This window comes from Odontesthes bonariensis, chromosome 13 (genome assembly GCF_027942865.1).
Source record: "Odontesthes bonariensis isolate fOdoBon6 chromosome 13, fOdoBon6.hap1, whole genome shotgun sequence".
NCBI lineage: Eukaryota > Metazoa > Chordata > Actinopteri > Atheriniformes > Atherinopsidae > Odontesthes > Odontesthes bonariensis.
In genome coordinates, this window is record NC_134518.1 from 18815560 (window position 1) to 18835107 (window position 19548).

Consider the following 19548-nt stretch of genomic DNA (forward strand, 5'->3'; position numbering starts at 1 on the left):
AGTTCCCTCTCTTCTGTCCAACCCCACATGACATTTCAATGTAAAAGATAAAGGATTACCAGAATATTTTTCTACACCTAATCAAATAGTTATGGTCACTTAACCCAACTAATGTGCATGTAAAAGAGAATGTAAAAAGCAACAGAATTTACAAAAAGGAAGTTAGAAAATCACTCTCAAGGTGGTCCAGAACTTATAACTTTCCCCAAATCTACCAGCTGCTTTACAACCTTGTTGCCTGTTCATTAATAAACACGCCAGAAATTTGTTTGTTGCATTTGTTGAGGATGGTACATCCGACAGCGGTGCAAAAGGACACCTTTTGTTTTCTAATGAAATACCAGAGGCAAAATGCCAGTATTTGACATCCTGGAAATTAGAAATGCTGTTTATGAATGTGCTGGGCTGGGTGCACATTTAGTTTCCCTTTGCAAGAAGAAACTTTTCAGGATTTGATAGATTTTCTTTTACCCTCTCCTATATAAATGAACAATGTCAAGTGGTCTCTTTCTGTCTGCTTTAAAAAAGATCACAAGGCACTTAACTAACCATGTGTCACTGCCGGACGAGGAGTTTGTGTCAGTTCGACCTTTAGTCAGTTCCAGGGAGGTTATCGTGAAAGACCACAAGCTTCACTAACAGCATGAATCTTTAGCTCACAGATCTGACCTCACTCTTCAGTGTCAGAGATAATTAAATGTTTTTGCACCATGTGGCATTCATTAATCTTAAACTGAAGTGTGTGTGTGTGTGTGTGTGTGAGTAAACCTGAAGGAGTTGGATTAGCTCAACTTAGTCTCCTCTCTTGTTGTCAACCCATTTTCACAAATGTATTAATATTACTGAAAGAAAATCCCACAAAAATCTGTTAAAATACCCAAGCTCCTTTTATTTCCTTTTTACAATGTTTTTACATAAAGCGTGTAGTAATGTGACTGATTGGACCAAGACAAGACTTGATTAATGAGGGTTTAAAAACTCTTTATATTTCATATCACAGAAAAAGTGAAAGCTGAATTGTGCTGAATTGAACACATTATTAGTTCAGCAGGACTATCACACCACTGAGGTAGTCACAATGGAAGCACTGACACTCATTATTTGATAAGGACATGGCAACGTACATCTAAATCTCCCATTTTGCTCCCTATAAAGAGGAAATGAGTGAGGATTGTTTGCCAAGGGGTACATGAGCGTTTCACATCAGTTGCTTTACTTATTGCACTTTTTACATAAGATACTGAGACTTTGCAGGTTGAAAAACTCACTGCCACGTTGTGCTTCAGAACAAAGGCCATCACAGACAATTTCAGCTTTCTACGTGAGAGCAACATTCGGACAAGTCTAGATGTCGTTTCACAATGTTGTTCATATATTTATTTGAACTCACTCACTTAAAATCACTAAAAACTAAATCTATGAAGGTTTTCTCTTGCCGCAGCTCAGATCTTTATTTGCAGATCTTCACATATCTTAGTAGAACTTTTGACAGTTTAAATACTTGATATCATGGTTTCCTGTGAGTTACCTTCTTGGTCATACCACATTCAATTTGACTGTAACATGTTTCACTGGTTTTGTTATTGCCAAACAAATAAAACTAAATGTGTTGGAGCTGTCGGTGTCCAATTTCAATTTGCATTTTAATTCAACTGGTTTCCCATTTGGTTTTCTATTTGCCAGCCCTATAATCTAAGCCACCCTGCGGATCTTTGTTGTTGCAAAACTAATCTTCCATGTAGTGTAACAAGCACCCTCACCAGCTGTAACCTCAGCTTGCTGCCCATTTACACGCTCTTGATCAATAAATTAATCAAGCGTATATGTGAAATGTCTTTGAAAGACGATTCGGTTTCTATTGCTCTGCATTATGAGCTAATCAAAGTAATTGTAAAAATAAATGCATCTGCACGCATATATATTTTATCTTCAGATAGAACTGAGCAAGTTCCATCATAAAAGCATGAAGATGTCAGCAAAAACTGATCAAAAGCACATTCATCAGATGCATTTTGTTCATACTGCGTTATTCAGTTTGTCTTTTTGGTTTTAAACGTAAAATGAATTTGTTAATGGCGTCTCTAATCTTGAACAAAAACCTTACAGAGAGTCTAATCCCACATTTGCAACAGTAGCTCTGCTAAACTGCCTGCACAAACACCAGAACGTATATATCTCATGTATGTCACAAACTATAATGGAAACTACTGAAGCCCATCTTGGAACTTGCTCCATGCTAGCAATGGTGCCAGCTTTGATAATTCTTTATGACCTATGTGATCTATTTGATCAGATGAGAAGTTGTGGACTCGATTATTTCTCAGAGTTGTGGAACTAAATCCTGATTTGTGTTACTGAGACAGCAGAGCAGAACATTTAAGCTCAACATTAAGTAATGCAATCTGTTGTGAAAACAGATTTAGCAACAAAAGCATGAACATCTCATTAAATCTGATCTTGTGGAACCGTCAGCTTATGGAATATATAACAAGCTGATTTGTGGCCATTCTATCCAAAAACATATAGCATACATCAACACAATAATAGCTGTATTGACCATCTTTTAACCTGTACACATACAAACTAAGTACTTGGAAGTGATTTGAGCCCACTCAACAGCATCTGGAGGGTGGATATCAAATACGGTCCAACGGCAACAATGTTGTTCTTAACACAATCTTAACGCTCAATTGCAAAATTTAGATTTCATCATTTGGAGCAAAAGACAGTAGCTATTTTTTGGACTGCCAATGGCCTTTGACTTGCTGCTTGGTTTGATCTCTTACAGGCTTAATTTCATGTTCCAGTCTATTCTGTGCAGATGGTGATGTTAATGGAGTGAAAGCAATATCAACACTAATGATTGAAGCAGTAGTACATTGCCAACAGGAGCAGTAGTTGTATCTGTAGCTATAGTAGTTGTCAGTTTGCCTTTTTTATGCTAAGTGCCTTATAACTTCCTCTCTGGCTCTATACTCACAACACAAATAAGAGAGTGCTATCAGTTTTCTCCTCTTATTCTCAGTAAAAAAGGAAATATGGGACAACTCCCCCCCCCTTTGATTATGAATGAATATTACACTCTTGTTCTTTGTTTTCAGCTCCTTAACTTTGCAATTCAAATCAAGTGCATCAATAACGCCTTTTAATCACCAGACAGAGATTCAAAGCCAAATCTGATGGCGCTGCAAAGAGACAATCTTTTTTTCAAATTTAAAATGACTAATTATTGCAACATCTGTCCTTTTACACTCTCACTGCAGTACAACATCCCACAAGGAAGTAAGCAAGATGTGGCAGAACCCGAGGGAGGAAGGAGAGGAGCCAAATACAAGGAGTTTGTCGTATTTGTCTGTAGGCTGTGACATTAACACTCAGAGATGAATAACTCCCTGAACTCATCCATCTCCTGTATTTATAAACTAGGAAGACTTATTGAATGAGGACTGACCAAAAACATGTTGAAAAAAAAACTGAAAAAAAGTGTGCATGAGGCAAAGCTTTGTTCAACTTTTGTCAATAAGCCCTTTATTCATTTTCTTTCCTCTCTTATCCTTCTCCTCATTATTGGATGGCTCTCTTATCTGTGTCTTATCCTCTCTTCAGGCAATCTCTCTCAAGTCCTCTGTAGGCCTTGTGTCTATAAATCTTTGTATCTCCCCCTGCCTTCCTCCCCCAGGACTCTCTGATGCCGCCGTCACTTTTGCATGCTGGCATTCAGCTTGAGGGTTCCTGCGACGATGCCAAGCAACCACTGGCTGCTCGCGTGTGAAGTTTATTTATCCTACTTTGCGATGACCATCTGAGGCTCTTTTGGCTCCGAAGCAAAAAGCGCAGAATCAAAACACACACATGCGGTCTTCCCTCTATGCACTCTACTAGTGTGTAACTGCCTTGAAAAACAGCTTGTTCAGCACTGTTCACATGCTGCAGTCCATTGAGCCACCTCTTTATTTCACTGTGAGTTTATTGTTTATTTTGGCCCTGCCTTTGTAAATTGAAGGTGCAGGGCGGTAACAATTCACCGTGCACACTGTGGTCCTGTCTGCCAACATTCGCCCTTTCTTAATGACCCGTTGTTTGGCCAGTAGTTCCTCAGTGCTTCCTCTTCTCATCATTCCCTCTTTTCCATCCCAGTTGCACAGGCATTTAATAGCTTTGTTGATACAACCGGCTTCATCTTCTCATTAAATGAACAATATCCTTGGTGTCTCTGTGTGCATTTCCTTCCTCTGCATCTCAGCAGGTGACAGGTTGACTGTCATATAATTGACTGTGTATGCCTGAAATCACTGTTGCATGTACGTGCAGGTTTCACATGATAATCCCATTTATGTGCTCAGACTCAACCCTGCAAAGAGCTCAGCCCTCTGAAAGAGCGAGATAAGGACTGAGCTGAGGGTCGTGGATATCGAGTCACTTTTTATGATGTGGCCAACAAGCCATTAAAATCAGAGCTGTAAACAATGTTTAAAGAATGCCTAGAAAGCGAGCTGCAAATCCTTTGCACATTACACTGAAATGAGATATCTGTTTTCGCTCCAGCTCACACTCGATTTTACACACACAGACCTGAGGTGCTCACAGTTGTTTGTAGTCCAATCTGTCTCTCTTCTTATCAGTTTCCCTCTTTCTAATTCTCTTAGCTCCTTCAGGCGCAGATCAAAGACAGTTTTATGAGACTGTATTAAGAGGCGGTGACAGAGTCGGGGTAGATTAAAGTTGGACAGATGAGCAATGGGAGCAGACAGACAGCATATCTGCAGAGCATCCGAGGTTCAGTGAATTGGAAAGAAGAGCTGACGAAATACATACAACGATGACAAACTCTGCTGGGAAAACACAATGTCATGTCTAATCAGGCTGATTGGCAATTTGGAAGCTCCAGATTTCCAAGGCTTTGTTTGCTGCTGGTGCGGCCAAAGCAAAGTGCATCACAAATTACTTCGATTTCTGCTGCCAACCGGTCTCCATAGTAATCATCACTCATTCGTGTGCAAACTATTAGGACAAAGAGTAGCACTAAACACCTGAAAATTGCTAACCTAACTTGTATTGTTTCCTCTCTGTCGCCATCTGTATCGTGTCGTCTGCCTGTGTCTTAATGCCAGTTTGATTCTCCTGTGTCTTCTGGACTGGCTCTGATAATGAGTTGCTGCCTGGCATTTGCAATTCCCTCCCCCCCTTAGATTATGCATTGCAGTCACAAGCTCGCAATTCTGTTGGGCATGCCTGTATACAAGAGGCCAGATTCAAATAGCCAGAATAATGATTCTAACATTGGTCTTGCTAACGGCACAACTGTTATCTACTGCCAAGGACTTTTCCTCCCCTTTGCCCCGGCTTAAATGCCTGCTCAGCGCAATTCTCAAAGCATTACTGAGGGGGAATGAGCAAAAATTAACAGACATGCAGAAAGTAGTGGATAAAAGTTTGACTTTGAAAGAGGGCTGAACTGACCTGGAGGAAATTAAATATTTTAGGTTTTTAACTGGATGAATGTTGAAATGCAGGCTAGCACCAGAATATAGGAGCCACAGAAGAGAAAACCGTGTTTGTGTTTGAAATGTTTGTAACATGATGGGAAATGTAAAGTGTGTTATAGAAGTGCCAGAGAAGCTCTTTTTAAAAGTACATGACAGATGGATGTGTGATCCTCATAAGGTCATGGCTGTAGCAAGCTATGGGCTTGAATTAATGGCAGAAAGATTAGTTTTTCTGTCTCTTTCTCCACCTCGTGTCATTCAGGGTGCATTTGAAGGCATGTCTGCTCATATCTATTCTCCCCACTCTTTCCTGACCTGTGGTTCTCAAGTAACAGTTTTTTTCCCCAAGCATTTCAATGAGACACCAAGAACCGAGGAGAAACAATCTGCTTATATTTTCCCCTCCTCACTAAGCAAAAATCCTTTTAAAAAAAAAACACTTATGCGGTCTTTTTATTTCTGTTGCAAATGAAAGTTTATTTCCTAATATGTCACAATTTTCAGCATGGAACAGGTTTGCTAAGTTATGATTAACTCCCTATCCTTCCACAAAGATGGTGAAATGAGGCTTCAGGTATCAGCAGCAATTACAACTTCAAGCGTTTATAAATGAGGCAGAAAATTCTGCTGCAACCATTTTGATAACTTTGTCATATATTTGTAAATTTTCTTCTATTGGGGGTTGTGTAATGCGTTTTTAATTCACTCATTAACACAACACTCATATTGCGTCACATTGCATATTTGCAATCTACATACGCAGCACATTTTTTTTCCCTTTACAATCACACAATAGTGAACATAGTGGGGTTAATGTAGGGGTTCCCTGTCTTGCCCAAAGCCACTTAAACACATGGATGGGCTGGGAATCGTTCCAATAATGTTCCACCTGAAAGTTGACCACTGACCATCTGAGGCCGCTCAGCTTGGACATTTTGACCAGTTATTAAGGGACATATGATAGAATAAATTTTAGATGCAGCCTAAGTTGAATGTTCTTGGAAGAAAAAAAATTACTAAGAGAACCCCTGTAAATATATTCAGTAGTAGTTTGGCAGTATTGGTGTTCTTCAGGTGCTGTGGTAAATGCTTTTTTGGTCAAACGTTATCAGTCTTGGGGTAGTTTGGGGAAGTTTTAGCATACTATGAAAAAACAAAGACAAAATTTACTTTAAGGCCAGAACTAAATCAATCAAGCAACATGTAGGTGGAGGTGGAAAAGACGGCATGTTGTTGTTAAAATTCCCTGCAGGGCGAAAGAAACCGATGGAACACATGAAAGAAAAGACGTGAACACAATTACCCACGGGGACAGTGATGATAATAAGCAAAGATATTAAAATATTAATCAAATATGCATGAATACGGCCAACTTTTCATTCTCACAGGCTTTCTTTCTGTGTGTGTTTGTTTATGGCGCTGTGGTATGTTGATTCACAGTCACCCATTGTTAGTCATTACGCAATCTCCATCTGATAACCTCAATACGTCAAGAGTGATAGAAAACTTTGGAGAAACAATGAGCAGATACACGGGCTTGTGAAGTGAATGGGTGTTGAGAGAAAGCTTGCCAGAAAGTATAAAGAACAAGTGAACCTGAACAGACAACATTGGGAAAATGGAGGTAATGTTAAGGTAACGAAAAGAAAAAGCAAAAGCAAGAAAGAGAAAGAGAACATTTTTAACTATATTTCTGAGTATGTTGCTGCCAACATAATATTTTAATATTTCACATCTTAAGTTTGACTGCCAAAAACACATGAAAAAGTGATTTTATTTTTAATGCAGAAATTGATCTCTTTGAGGTTTTCATCCTTATTATACAGTACAAACACTGAACAAAGGAACGGTTTATATCATAAATGACAGGTTAGGAGAAGAAAAAGCAAAAATAGTAGTGAACTGGTGCTGCATGAGTAAAACTGTGTTTAACTGCATTGCATCCCAGGCTGAAAAGGGTCCAGAAAAAAATCTTAAGAATGACCAAAATCAGGATAAGATAAGTGCACACATTAGGAAGACAGACCCCTCGGTTCGTACCGTAGAAGCATCTACTTCTTTTAACGACACTGAGAAAATATTGGAAGCACGCGGTCACATGACACTATTTGGCTCGCTCCAACCAAAGGAAGATGGCCGAAATGAGGACCATTGTTTGCACTGCTTTGAAGGAGATCATTATAAAGGTACATCAAGGTTCTCACATATCTCTCAAAGTACATTCAAGCACTTTAAAAGCAATTTTCAAGATGAATTATTAAAACTTTCTAGCATGTCACTGTGGAGTATCTGCACCTTTAAACAGTATATATGAACATCCATATCAATCATTTCCAATCCCTTCCTTTAAACATTAATAGCTATAGAGACAAAATGATGTTTTATGACGACCTTCTACACTGGCTGCCTCCACTGGTTGCTGACGTGGATATACAGTAGCTATGCAGCTTGAGGAAAAACAAACAGGCTCCATTGTGTTTTTTCCAATAGTAAACTATTAAATAAGATAGGATTTTTTTTACAAATGCATTGCAATTATTGTTCCAAACTGTTTCAAGCACTATATCAAGATTTAAGCACTTTTCAAACCATGAACCCCCCCCCCCCCCATTAAAATTCAAGCATTTTCAAGGATTTCTAGCACCTGTAGCAACCCTGAAACATGTTTATATTTCATCCCCACTTGACTCATGCAATTTTACTTGCCTGCTGCAGGTATGCTGCAAAGTTCTTATCGAGACACTCAGACACGATTGTGTAACACCAATGCTGATCTCTCAACACTGGCTGTACAAATTCTGAATCCAGTTACATATTCTTACGATTACTTTTGCACCATTGCGTGGGAAGAACCTGAAGTCCTCTTATCTGGGCTTTTTTCTGTTGTTCCTTCCTTGACACCCAATTACAAAGCAGACTGCTTTTCAGGTTGTAGCTCCAAACCATTGCAGATTTTTTTTATTCTGAAGCACAATGTGTTGTCTGCTCATGAAAGGTGCTAAAATACAGACTTACTTTTATACATCCAGTCATGGTCACATCCTTTAAAGTACCTTTGAAACGCCTCCTTGAAGGTTTTACTGTGCAGAGCATCTAGATTTTTCTTGCTGTATATCATAAATGTTATATTTTGTTTTATTCTGGCTGCTGGATGATTTGTGACAGGCATCCCGAAAGACATTCTCTCCTTCGGTTAATTAGGAATTTTAGGACTCACTCATCTTCACAAGTAAGTTTCACAGAGGGGAGTATTGCTGTGGAAAGTAAGAAGACACCTATAGCAGCTTCCGTTGAGACAAGAGACCTGTGCAAGCTCAGCATTTGAAAAACAATAAATGGAGCAAACAATAATGCTTTAGTGACTGTGTTCTTTTTTGTGTTCAAGTGAGGTCAACCACCTAACATCTTGAAATCCATATCGAACTAGCTCAAATTATATATTCGGCAATTGTATTAAAGGAGGATATTGTTGCAGGAAAAAAGTCCTGTTTGTCAGGCAAAATAGATACATTTTTTGGATTTAAAATAAATTTGACCTAAATGCTGCAAAAACCTACCAATCAACTGGCGAACCACATTAAACTTTAAGAAGTCCGAAATACTCATTTACCAGCAGTGGATTTAATTGCTTTGTATCACCCAGAAGCCATTTGTGATCCCACTGAATTCATTCATGCAGCTGAGGAAGACATTAATTGCATAGTGATTGATTTGGGGACTGGATTTTCCCACTATCAACCCTCCGGCTTCCTGCTTGATTAGTCTCTAAGGGCGACCTCAGACTGATTAATCGAACAGAAATCAGCAGCTGGTGATTGATGCCAGTATCCTTGCATGTGCACTGGCTCCAAATCAAGTGCTGTTGTCACACTTGTCAATATAATGATTCTGACCATGTACACACACACACAAACACACACACACACACACACACACAAATATATCTATATAAAATCCTGTATGTATATATTTGTACACTTTTCATGATATTCACCAAACTAGAATCACCCTTTCTTGTCATCCTTCAGAAAAATATAAAGATTCTGCACACAGAGCAGCATTTCTCTGCTGCCAATGAAATCACAAGACCTGACTTCTGCTTTTAAAGCAGTCTGACTGTCTGACGTATTGATTTTAAGATTTAAAACTAAAAGAAATGCTACTTGATGAGTCAGTTTTTCTTTTGGAAAAACTAGCTTTCTGTACCTCGTGCATAATTTTGCAGTACATGACTCATATTCAAATATGATACACTCAGTCAAAACAGCTTGGAGTCCAATGACTGCAGTAACAGCTGTGTGTTAATGGGACCAACTGGAGAAGCAAATCATACGCATGATATGAGCAAATGTTCCCAAAAGGGGACCTGATTGTCCGATTGATTCCCATCACTTATTTGCTGTCTAATAGTTTTGCTGTCTATTACTCCCAGCTGTGGTGCTTCTGTGGGAGGGAGTGACTGCAGAGTGTGATCTTCAGCTCTGCTGAAGGCCAGGAGCCATGTTGCAACTGAAGTGCAGTGCTGCAGCAGAACCAAAATCCCAAAAAAGAGGATTCCGATGGCTTTAGGTCATATTTTACTTCAACTTGCACTGACTTTCCGAACAGATGCACATACACTTAATATCTCACCCAGCTACTGCACATTCTGACAAGCTGCTGAAGTCACGCACACACATGGAATATGTAGTGTGAATTAGATAGACTGAAAAGTTGTCTGTGAGGAAGTATTTTCAATAAAAATCTTAAGCAAATCGTATTTGAAGCTCTGTCCTATGGCTCCATTGTTGTGACAATATTGCAGATGTCAAAGTAATTAATGATGTCTCATTAAGTCGCAGCATGTCTGAATAATCTGCGAAGCTCTAGCAGAGCTAAAAACACAGCGATCAGAAGATGTATTCACAATGTTTGCTTCACTGTCTTTTTACAAACTTTTGGAAAGCGGCAAGTTTAGCGTATTAGAATTTAGAAAAATAAGAAAACTATTTCTACTAAACTACACTTAACAAATCGTATATAAACATCCATTTATTATCCAGACCTACTTAATCCATTTCAGGGTCATCACAGGGCCAAGACGGAGACAAACGAGACAAAGAACCACGCACGCCTGCACATATGAACAATTTTAAAACTGCTAATCAACATCATAGGTATGCCTCTGGATGATGGGAGGAAGCCGGGCTACCTGGAGATGCACAACTCATGCATGCACGGGGAGAACATGAGTACAGAAAAGCCCCAGATAGGATTGAAACCACAAAGCTTCTTGCTGTGAGGTGAGACCACCGTTCCACCATACAAAACCAATTTATAAACTTCTTATTAAATTTTCTGCAATAGAGAAGTGTAGAATTTTGCAATCCAATCTGTACCCCTTTAACATCCATCTCAAGCATTTGGTAGAGCACATGTTTTATTACAGATATGGTATGTAATGCATGTATGCCATTTGCTTTGTTAAAGTTAAAGGGTCAGAAGCTGCTCTCCAGAAAAGCAGCTTTTTACATTTTTTCTTTTTACTGTACCAGAAATCTTGCAACAGCTTTATCTAAACACAACCAAAGTGTTTGATTAAGACAAACAACAAAACTGTGTCTTTTCAATGACTAACATGCAGCCTCATTTGGATATAAAATCATAATATTCGATGACCTGTAATATGAAAGAAAAAGAAAAGTACTGAAGCTAAATATTCAGCTCCTAAGATTCTCGTTCCATGGAGTTATATTTGGTTTTGATTTCAGGATTATGATTTGTGACTTTAATTTAGACTGTGGATATGTTTACCTTCTCAGCTTGAGCATCCTGCATACCCCTCATTTGCTGCAGGGAATGTGATGCTTGAGTTCACCTCATCATTGCCTATCGAGCATTCTGTCAACATCTAGTGACAAATCTGGCAACTTTTTGAACAGTGCCGCACCAATAAAGCGAGGAACGGTCCCTGATGTTGGGGGCACACCTCCGTTACTTTTACTTTGTTGAGTCAGTGACCGAGAGCAGTGAGCAGCAGCATTTCTGACTCAATGATTGAACACGTGCAGTGTTGCTCTTGTGGGTTGTTACTCAGATGGAAGCTATGCACTGCATGAGTAAAAATATGACACTGTGAGGTTTTTAACGTTCTCTTTGAGCGATCATTTAACGAGTGAATGCGGGCAAAATCCCATCAGAGTTGCTGTTTTTAACTTTTGGATTTGGTTATTTTGAAACACAACATTGTGTCAGTTTTTAAGTATTAAGTAAAGAAATTACATGAAATCGTCATTTTAACTCATTTATTTTACCTTAAACCCTTAACGCCTATTGTCGCATATATGCTACAAACCGTTTGACTCAATCAACCAGCTGAGATAGCATCTTTATTCCCCCAATGCCGGTTAGTCCATATTCACTACGGACCTAGGAACCTTTATATAAATAAATAAGTAAAAAAAAAGGGTGAATAAAAAAACATTGTTTTTTCGCTGTTATATTACTGTGTTGTTGTTATCTTATTATTTACCAGGTTGCCTGTTGTCGCAAATAAGCAACATACCACAATTTCTATTTATATTTTGTGCGAAAATGAAATGAATAATCTCAGCAGTATTTACCATCTACTTAAAGGCTAAAACACTTTTTTATATACAGCTATATAAATTCAGGCGTTAAGGGGTTAAAGTTGTTTATGTAAAAAAAAAGCCAACAAAAAGAACTGATTTATTTGTAATGTATCACATAAAGGTTGAGTTTTTGTCTCAGTGTGTTAGTATAACCACACAACATGTCAGCTGCTGAATATCTTCATATTAAAGTAAAGGGAGGATCCTCTCCTTGTGGCTAAACGCGATTCCTGTCAATTAGATCCTAAATGAAGCATCCTGTGTTTGCTCTTTGGCCTAACTCAGTGACCAAAACACCTGTTCTGGTGACAGTAAATCAGATGACAGTTTTTACTGTGACTGTTTTAGGAGTAGTAATTCATTAAGAGGCTATATTGGGCCTTCTTCTTCATAGACTTTGGCACAAAGGATTTGTTCATAAACTTCTTATGTATTCATCTGGTCCCTGGTTAGAGGAATGATGCACTGTATATCTTTAGTTTCCAGTCATCTTTGAGAGCAACTCCAGAATCCAATGCACTGAGGTGAGGCTGTTCTCATTAGACTCACTATCCAGGAGGAATTGGCCCAGATAAACCTGCTCAGCAAGAGTTACAGTTGCTGTGCTAGATATGCAACACCAAGCCAGCAAAAAAACTGAACAAGCTCAACAGCAGGAAGATTTAAAGTCTGATGTGTTATTACAGGTTAGTTGAAGACTGTACATTTTTTTTACACAAGTCACAACTGTAACTCAGCAAAATGCATCAAACTTCTGAATGTCATTTAGATAATCTGGTTTAAAGTGCTTTGTCTTCTAAGGACATAAAACAAGGCTTGTTTTTTTCTTGAAAAATGCTTTAAATAAGGTATTAGAGGAAATAGACACATTTTAGTTGACACTTTACGTCACCCTCCTTGTTTCAGATGGATCTTACATTAGTACTGCATAGAAATTCAAAGATATCAGAAATAACATAACTCACCTTGGTCCAGAGACTTGGCAGGAGCCCAGCTTTTGAAGTAGTCATCCTAAGTGGACACACATGAAATTGAGTTTTGAAAAAAATTAACCATGCAAAAGTAATTTGATTACTTTGTAGACCAGAGACTACAGAGCAAGCTGTCCTAAATCCTCTCTACTTTTGTTTTTTCATACTCATATTTAGTAAAAAAAATTGATGACTGCAGCAGAAAAGGAAAAGACCATGTCTGATATAAGCTTGTTTGGACATTTAAAAATAGAGCACAAATATAGGTAAACCTGAGGGGGACACTGGGGAGCGAAAAAAGTTACATTCTCTAAAGAGAAGATGAACTAGGACAAAACTTTTCATGTCAAGATTTCTATGAATTTTAACACCTAAAAACAAGAAAAAAGCAATTAGATTGTTATCTGAAGACAGGGGTGTGTAGTATTGTATTTATATTTGACTGCTGTTGTGTCCATCACAGCTTGAATGTTGCAGTTTAGCATCACTTGTGTGTCACACCAGTTAAAGGTCTAATACACAGAACAGTCAACATATTGATGAAAGCAGAGGTTTTATAAAGGAAGTGCTTTTTCACTTGGTGCCACTTGTACAAAATTCAACAGCAGAAACAGATGTACATTTCAAAAGACAGCTCTGTGAGGTTAATAGTGCGTGACACGGCTGTTTTGTCAGAATGGAACGCGCAAGATATACTTAAACATCTTTTTTTTATGTACATGATTTATGTTGTGAAAAGTAGCAGTTTAGGTCAAAGCTGGATACTCATCTTAACTGGGCTTTAAAGGCATACTAAGCAGTGTGTTCCTTGTGAAATCTCAGCAGACATATCGTATGCAAACAAAATAAATCCCTCTCAATCATCTCTCATGACCCAGTAGACAATGTCAGTGTTTATAATGGAAAAAGTCCCAAGAATTAAGAATATGTGTGCAAAATGTGTGCACACACACACAGGGATGTGTAGAAGTGACTTCTGGAGCTCATGTATTACCCAGAGTGAACCTTAAGTGTGTCAGCAGGGATTGAGCATGTGCCACTGATACAATCTGAACCAGGCAGAGAAGCCTGCTGGTTTTTAAAGTGGGATCTCTGTCTCCTTCATCAATGAAGAAGAGAGAGAGGAGAGAGGGGGAAGGAGGGGCGGATGAGTAAAGTGGATGGTGGGAGACCAAATATGAAACAGCTCTAGAAATTTGAACAGATGATCCACTCATCCAGTGCTTGTTCTGACAAATGCCAATATTTAAACCAATACAAAATAATTTGAATTAAGGAGATGAAACATATTTTCTCTCTGAGACTCTAATTAGACTAATGCCACTACTTCACTGTGTCAAATCTTTTATATCCATCTCTCCTGCCATGTTTCTTTAATACTATTTTTTTTAAACTAAAAGCTGTTTGTTTTAAGGCTTTTTCAAAACACCAGTACAAGTGCCAATCCAATAACTTCATTTTGCCACCAGTGGTGTGTTCATCCTCAGTGCACTGAGGGCTATAACATACAACATACACAGAGCTGTAGTAGTTACAATTACCTCCGAGAGGATGAACCTGTAAGCTATAGTAACTGGAAAAAACAGAATTATAGAATATCAAACAGGCTGTGTTGGAACATAATTCCTGTCTGGGGTAATTAGGCTAGTTTACTATTTCTAAATCATAGTTTTCAGGCTGCACAGCAGAATTACGAGTGGGCTGCCAGGCATCTTGCAGTCTGGTGAAATTGATCAAACTTGTCCTTTTGCTCCCGGAGTTGCTGCTCTCAGTTTCATAAAAGTTAGAGGTTGTACCTGAATGTTGTGTTGCAATCAATGGTGAACGCAGCCAGAGCCGATAAATACCCATGACTATGGGAGAGTAATTTGAAGGAAGGAATAAATTCAGATTAAACGCTTTCCATCAGTGCAATAGTGAAAGATAAGTGGGAAGTAGCAAGTTTCCTGATCAGTGTAAAATGGGCTTCATAAAGTTGAATGTATTCAGGTGGTGAACTTTGAAGAACAGTTCAGAATCCAATTAAGACAACATTCAACAGGTTGAGAATTTTTTTTTAGTGCAAGGGATTTCAAATGAAACCAACAGGAATGGTTCTGCATCGCTTACATGAAAATTCACAAGCATGAGCTGCACGTGGATTTTGGTGTCAAAATGGGCCAACTGCAGATTCAGCACAAGCTAGTAGGATTTTAGGAAGATTAGTCAAATTTTCCAAATACAGAAATCACAATTTTTTAAAAATATATTTGCTTTTCTTTAGTATTTAAAAAATTTTTTTTTTCAGCATTATTAATTACCATACCAAACTGTGACCCCCAGCCTGAAGAATTAAACAGTGAAATGTTTGTTCCAGATGTGCAAAAGCAAATCTGCTATCATTTTACTGTGAGGTTACCTGACATGGTTTGGTTTCAGCTGAAGATAAAATTACATGGCATAAAGTCTTTGACAATTTAGAAATACTATTCTTATTTGGAGAGGGTCCTCCCCTGTTTAAAATTGACCACATCCCCATTCACATGTCGGATGATGTTATACTCACAATTTCTTCACATCTAGCCTCTCTATTGGCCTAACTGGAAACATCATATCATACTTGTCTGTCTGTATACCTTTGATGCAAATGTCTATTTTCCATCACGATGAAAGACATCGCACTACTGGATTATTATTCATTCATTATTTTTATGTTCTTGTTTTTGTAAGGCTACAATTACTCAACATTATCCAACAGACTGAATGATAATGAGGATTATAACTTAGAAACTTGTTGTGAGGTACAAAGTATGAGATCTATAAAGCAAGATTTTAATATGCTGAACTATACCATGCTATGCCTGACCAGACATCAAACGTGGAGCGCATATAGATCAGCAGTACCTCTCCAGCTCTTTGACTGTGCCTTTAAACAAGTGTCAGAAAAACACTGCAATGTCTGAATTTTCCAGTAAAGTACTGTGGTGTATTTCAAAATATCATTTTCAAGTTAAAGAATCATCGAGGATACTCACCTCTGCTTCCTTTAAATGATTGCAGATAGCAGAGAAGAATTGAGGAGAGAGATGAAGGGAAAAGAGAAAGAAAGAAAGGTCAGTAATTATGCTAGGTATGCCATGTCTATCAGATCTATTACACTCTAGAGATCAATTTAATGTGAATCTGATTCTGAAAATGGTAAAATACCACAACACACACACTTTTGCAGTCACAGCCATATGAGATAAGCTTATTTGATGTGGCATGTAATTTAAAACAAAAAGAGGGCAAATTGTACAGACAGAGTAGCAGCACAGCATAAAGGAAGGAGAGGGAAGAAAGAGAGGTGGTGGAGACAAGTTTCGCAAAAACAGGAGCCAGCGGAGGAAAGACTTATGATGTTACTTGTCTTTTTATTACATAATAATGTGATGCGAAATGAGAAAAGAGGGCATATAAACCTGTCAACTAGCCAAGAAGATGTAAACTGTAATAATCTTACTAATCTGAATCTATTCTGCAACCAGAAAAAGTCCATTCGTAAGGCATTTTTCTTCTTTACTTAGATATCAACTCACTTGTGCAAATACTAAAAACACGAGAATGAGAATAAACCAGGTACAACAACGTCTACTACAGTTAGATTAGCAGATGTAGTGGCACATTGGCTTTGCAGTGTACTGAAATTTGTAAGTAACACATTTTCATGCATTAAAACAGATGCACAGACAAACACTGTGCTTGAGATAATATGCTTGGGTGTCTGAAGTCACTACCTACTTAAAAAACACAATAGAGACTCCAGCACGTTGCTTGGGGTCAGAAAATATCTCCTTCAGTGAACCATTAACTCTTTCGGTGCCATTGACGTCAATTTAAAAAAAAAAAACGTTCACTGCCAAAGACGTCTATAGACGTCAATTGCGTTTTTTAACGGAGCGGGCTGGGGGACAATCTAACGGAGTTCGTCACTAAATCTTAGGCTTGTAAACACTAAACAGAGAATATACTGGCAAAATCAACCGCTAGGTGGCAGCAGTGCCACTATGCACAAAAAAAAAAGAGCTCGTTTTCTCCATTTTTTGGGTCAAACAGCTGTTTTTGGTGAAACCAACCTATGTTCTACTGTCTATTACTAAAAGACTGAAAATGGTTCCTGATCAAAGAAGAGAGTCTACTCTTTCTTTTGGTAATTTCGGTGTGTACATAGTCATAAGACACACTTTTCTGTGGGTCTTGGAAAATCAGTCAAAATACTGAAAAACACTTGGCAGTATGGGTGGCTCTGAACTGAAAATGGCTGGCAGCCAATGAGTTAAGATTGGCAATGGATTTTTACGACACCCTCCCAGGTCATATACAGCCCCCCCTTATCTTTATTTCCACCCAACTTCAAGTTTAAAACCTGCTGTAGTTACTGTACCTCAGAGGTGTGAGGTTAAAAGTTTATTTTTCTAGCTTTTTCCTTTTCTAATAACAACAAAAACAAGTAGATACGAGAAAGAAATGAGCTAATGGCGCTCTATTAGTGCTTTGTTTTATATCAAGATCTGCAAACCCAACTTCTAATCGGCATCCTTCAGCTTTATTCCTGTCAGAAGTTAGAAACTCTGATTTCTAGTTGGTCATGAATCCACCACTCTCCGCCATTACAGAAACAAACTTTTGGTAAAAGTATCCCACATAGACAATAGTGCGTAACATAACATGTTAAAAACTTCAACAAAACAGAGTATAGCAGCAACACTAAGCTCAGGGTTTATCAAGTCGATATGCGATGGAGAATTACCAATGGGATTTCTTACTGGCGTTTCAACCCGTTGGCTGGCCATGGCATTCTGTAGTGCTGCGTTTTACCAACTTGAGGCAGTTCAACACATGACTCATTACAAGATTGTCCCTGAGAGCAACCGGATCCAACTGAACATGGCAGAACTGCAGACATTGAGAATGTAGGTAATGAAGAATAAAATTGCCACTCAAGTACTTTTCTACTTGTTCAGTATGAGGGAGCCGAAGCTGTGTATGTCAGTGTGACACACTCAGCTAGATGCTGAATGCTCCCTTGTATGCTTCCAAGGTTTCTTGTGTTCAAATTTAAATTTGCACGGCAGCCCAAAGTTGCAGGACAGATCTCAATTTATACACTCTCAGAGGAAGAAAGGAGGTGGGTGAGTTGCTCACTCCACACTTTAAAAACAGTTAAAATGTGAAAATAGCTTTGAATTCGTTGGCTTGGAGGTTTTTGAACTGTGTCTCTGTCATGGGCATTTCATTAAAGGGATAGTTCGTCTCTTAGATAGTTTGTCGTGATACGAAGGGAGAGAAAATAGCGCCAAGCGATTGTGAGGTCTGACTTTTTCCTGGACAACGATTTTGTGATGCAAATGTATTACTCTTTTGAACGCATATTCTTTTGAGAAGCAAAACGCTTTATTTTTGTGCCCCCAGCCAACTAGCCGGACTACCTTCGTCAACGCCAAATCGAGGCTGGAACTCGGCTCACAGTACGCAGCAGGGGTTAAGAAAATGTTCATAAATAATATTGCTAGTATGGGATGTCATACAGCTTCATGTCAAAACAGGCGAACTATCCCTTTAAGACGTCACGAAAATGATTGAGAGTATGAAATGAGGGCATTATATGTCCCCCTTTAATTTTTTTAAAAATAAACACAAAGAGTAAAAGAGTGAGTTTATCAGTAGTAATGTATTTTAGTTATAGTTGCCCAAGGCGAACGTACAGTATTGCACAGACAACAAATCATTCCGAGGCACATAGGGGTTTGTAATGTCAAGCGATGTAAATAGGAATTCAATAAACTTGACAAGATGCCATTCTAGATGCCAGGCTTTCCGTTTCAATCAGATCCTTTACAACACTCAAAGTAACTTTTGACAGTCGGTTTACTGGCCAGTAATCCACAGAAGATAACACAGTCTGTAAGGCCAGATCTGAACCAGAGCCTGTGGAATGAATATATTTGTTTTTGTGTCAATTTTACCATCTGGACCGTTTGCAGTGTGTTTGCATTTTATGCTGAGTTCGTTCTGACCTGCAGCTACAACCATATTGTGCGCAGAAGAAAGAGTATGTCATCTGTTCCCATCAGACAACCACATTGAGCAGCATCATCCAACAGATCACAGACAAAGAGTTTCTACTCTTTTCTATGAGCTGGTGCATCAAGTATTAAGTATCACAGTGTTGCTACTAACCCTATTACTATTCTGTCTAAGTCACAGGAATGACCTTTCATTGCAAAAGTCCCCTATTAATATTTCAGCGTGCTCATCTCTAAAGCATTCAGTGTCTGTTTAGCCCACTGCGACACTGCCCCCATGTCATTCAAACCTTTTAACTATATTACGAGGAGATAAAATGATGCTGTTATTATCATATCATCTTTGATGGAGCTGGTGCTGCAATGTTCAGCAGTCAGAGTCCCAGTGAGCAAAGACTGTCTGCTCAAAGTTGAAAACACTCCACGGGAGCTTGTT

The 19548-nt window shown here is 38.6% G+C and overlaps 1 protein-coding gene across 1 annotated transcript in view; it reads right to left on the minus strand.

The window, feature by feature from the left end:
- Nucleotides 1-19548, minus strand: part of spock1 (SPARC (osteonectin), cwcv and kazal like domains proteoglycan 1) — a 128783-nt gene that overhangs the window by 51464 nt on the left and 57771 nt on the right. The window contains exon 3 of the mRNA XM_075481323.1: nucleotides 13063-13108. Within this exon, the coding sequence (XP_075337438.1) occupies nucleotides 13063-13108 (46 nt within the window). The remainder of the gene's footprint in view (nucleotides 1-13062; nucleotides 13109-19548) is intronic.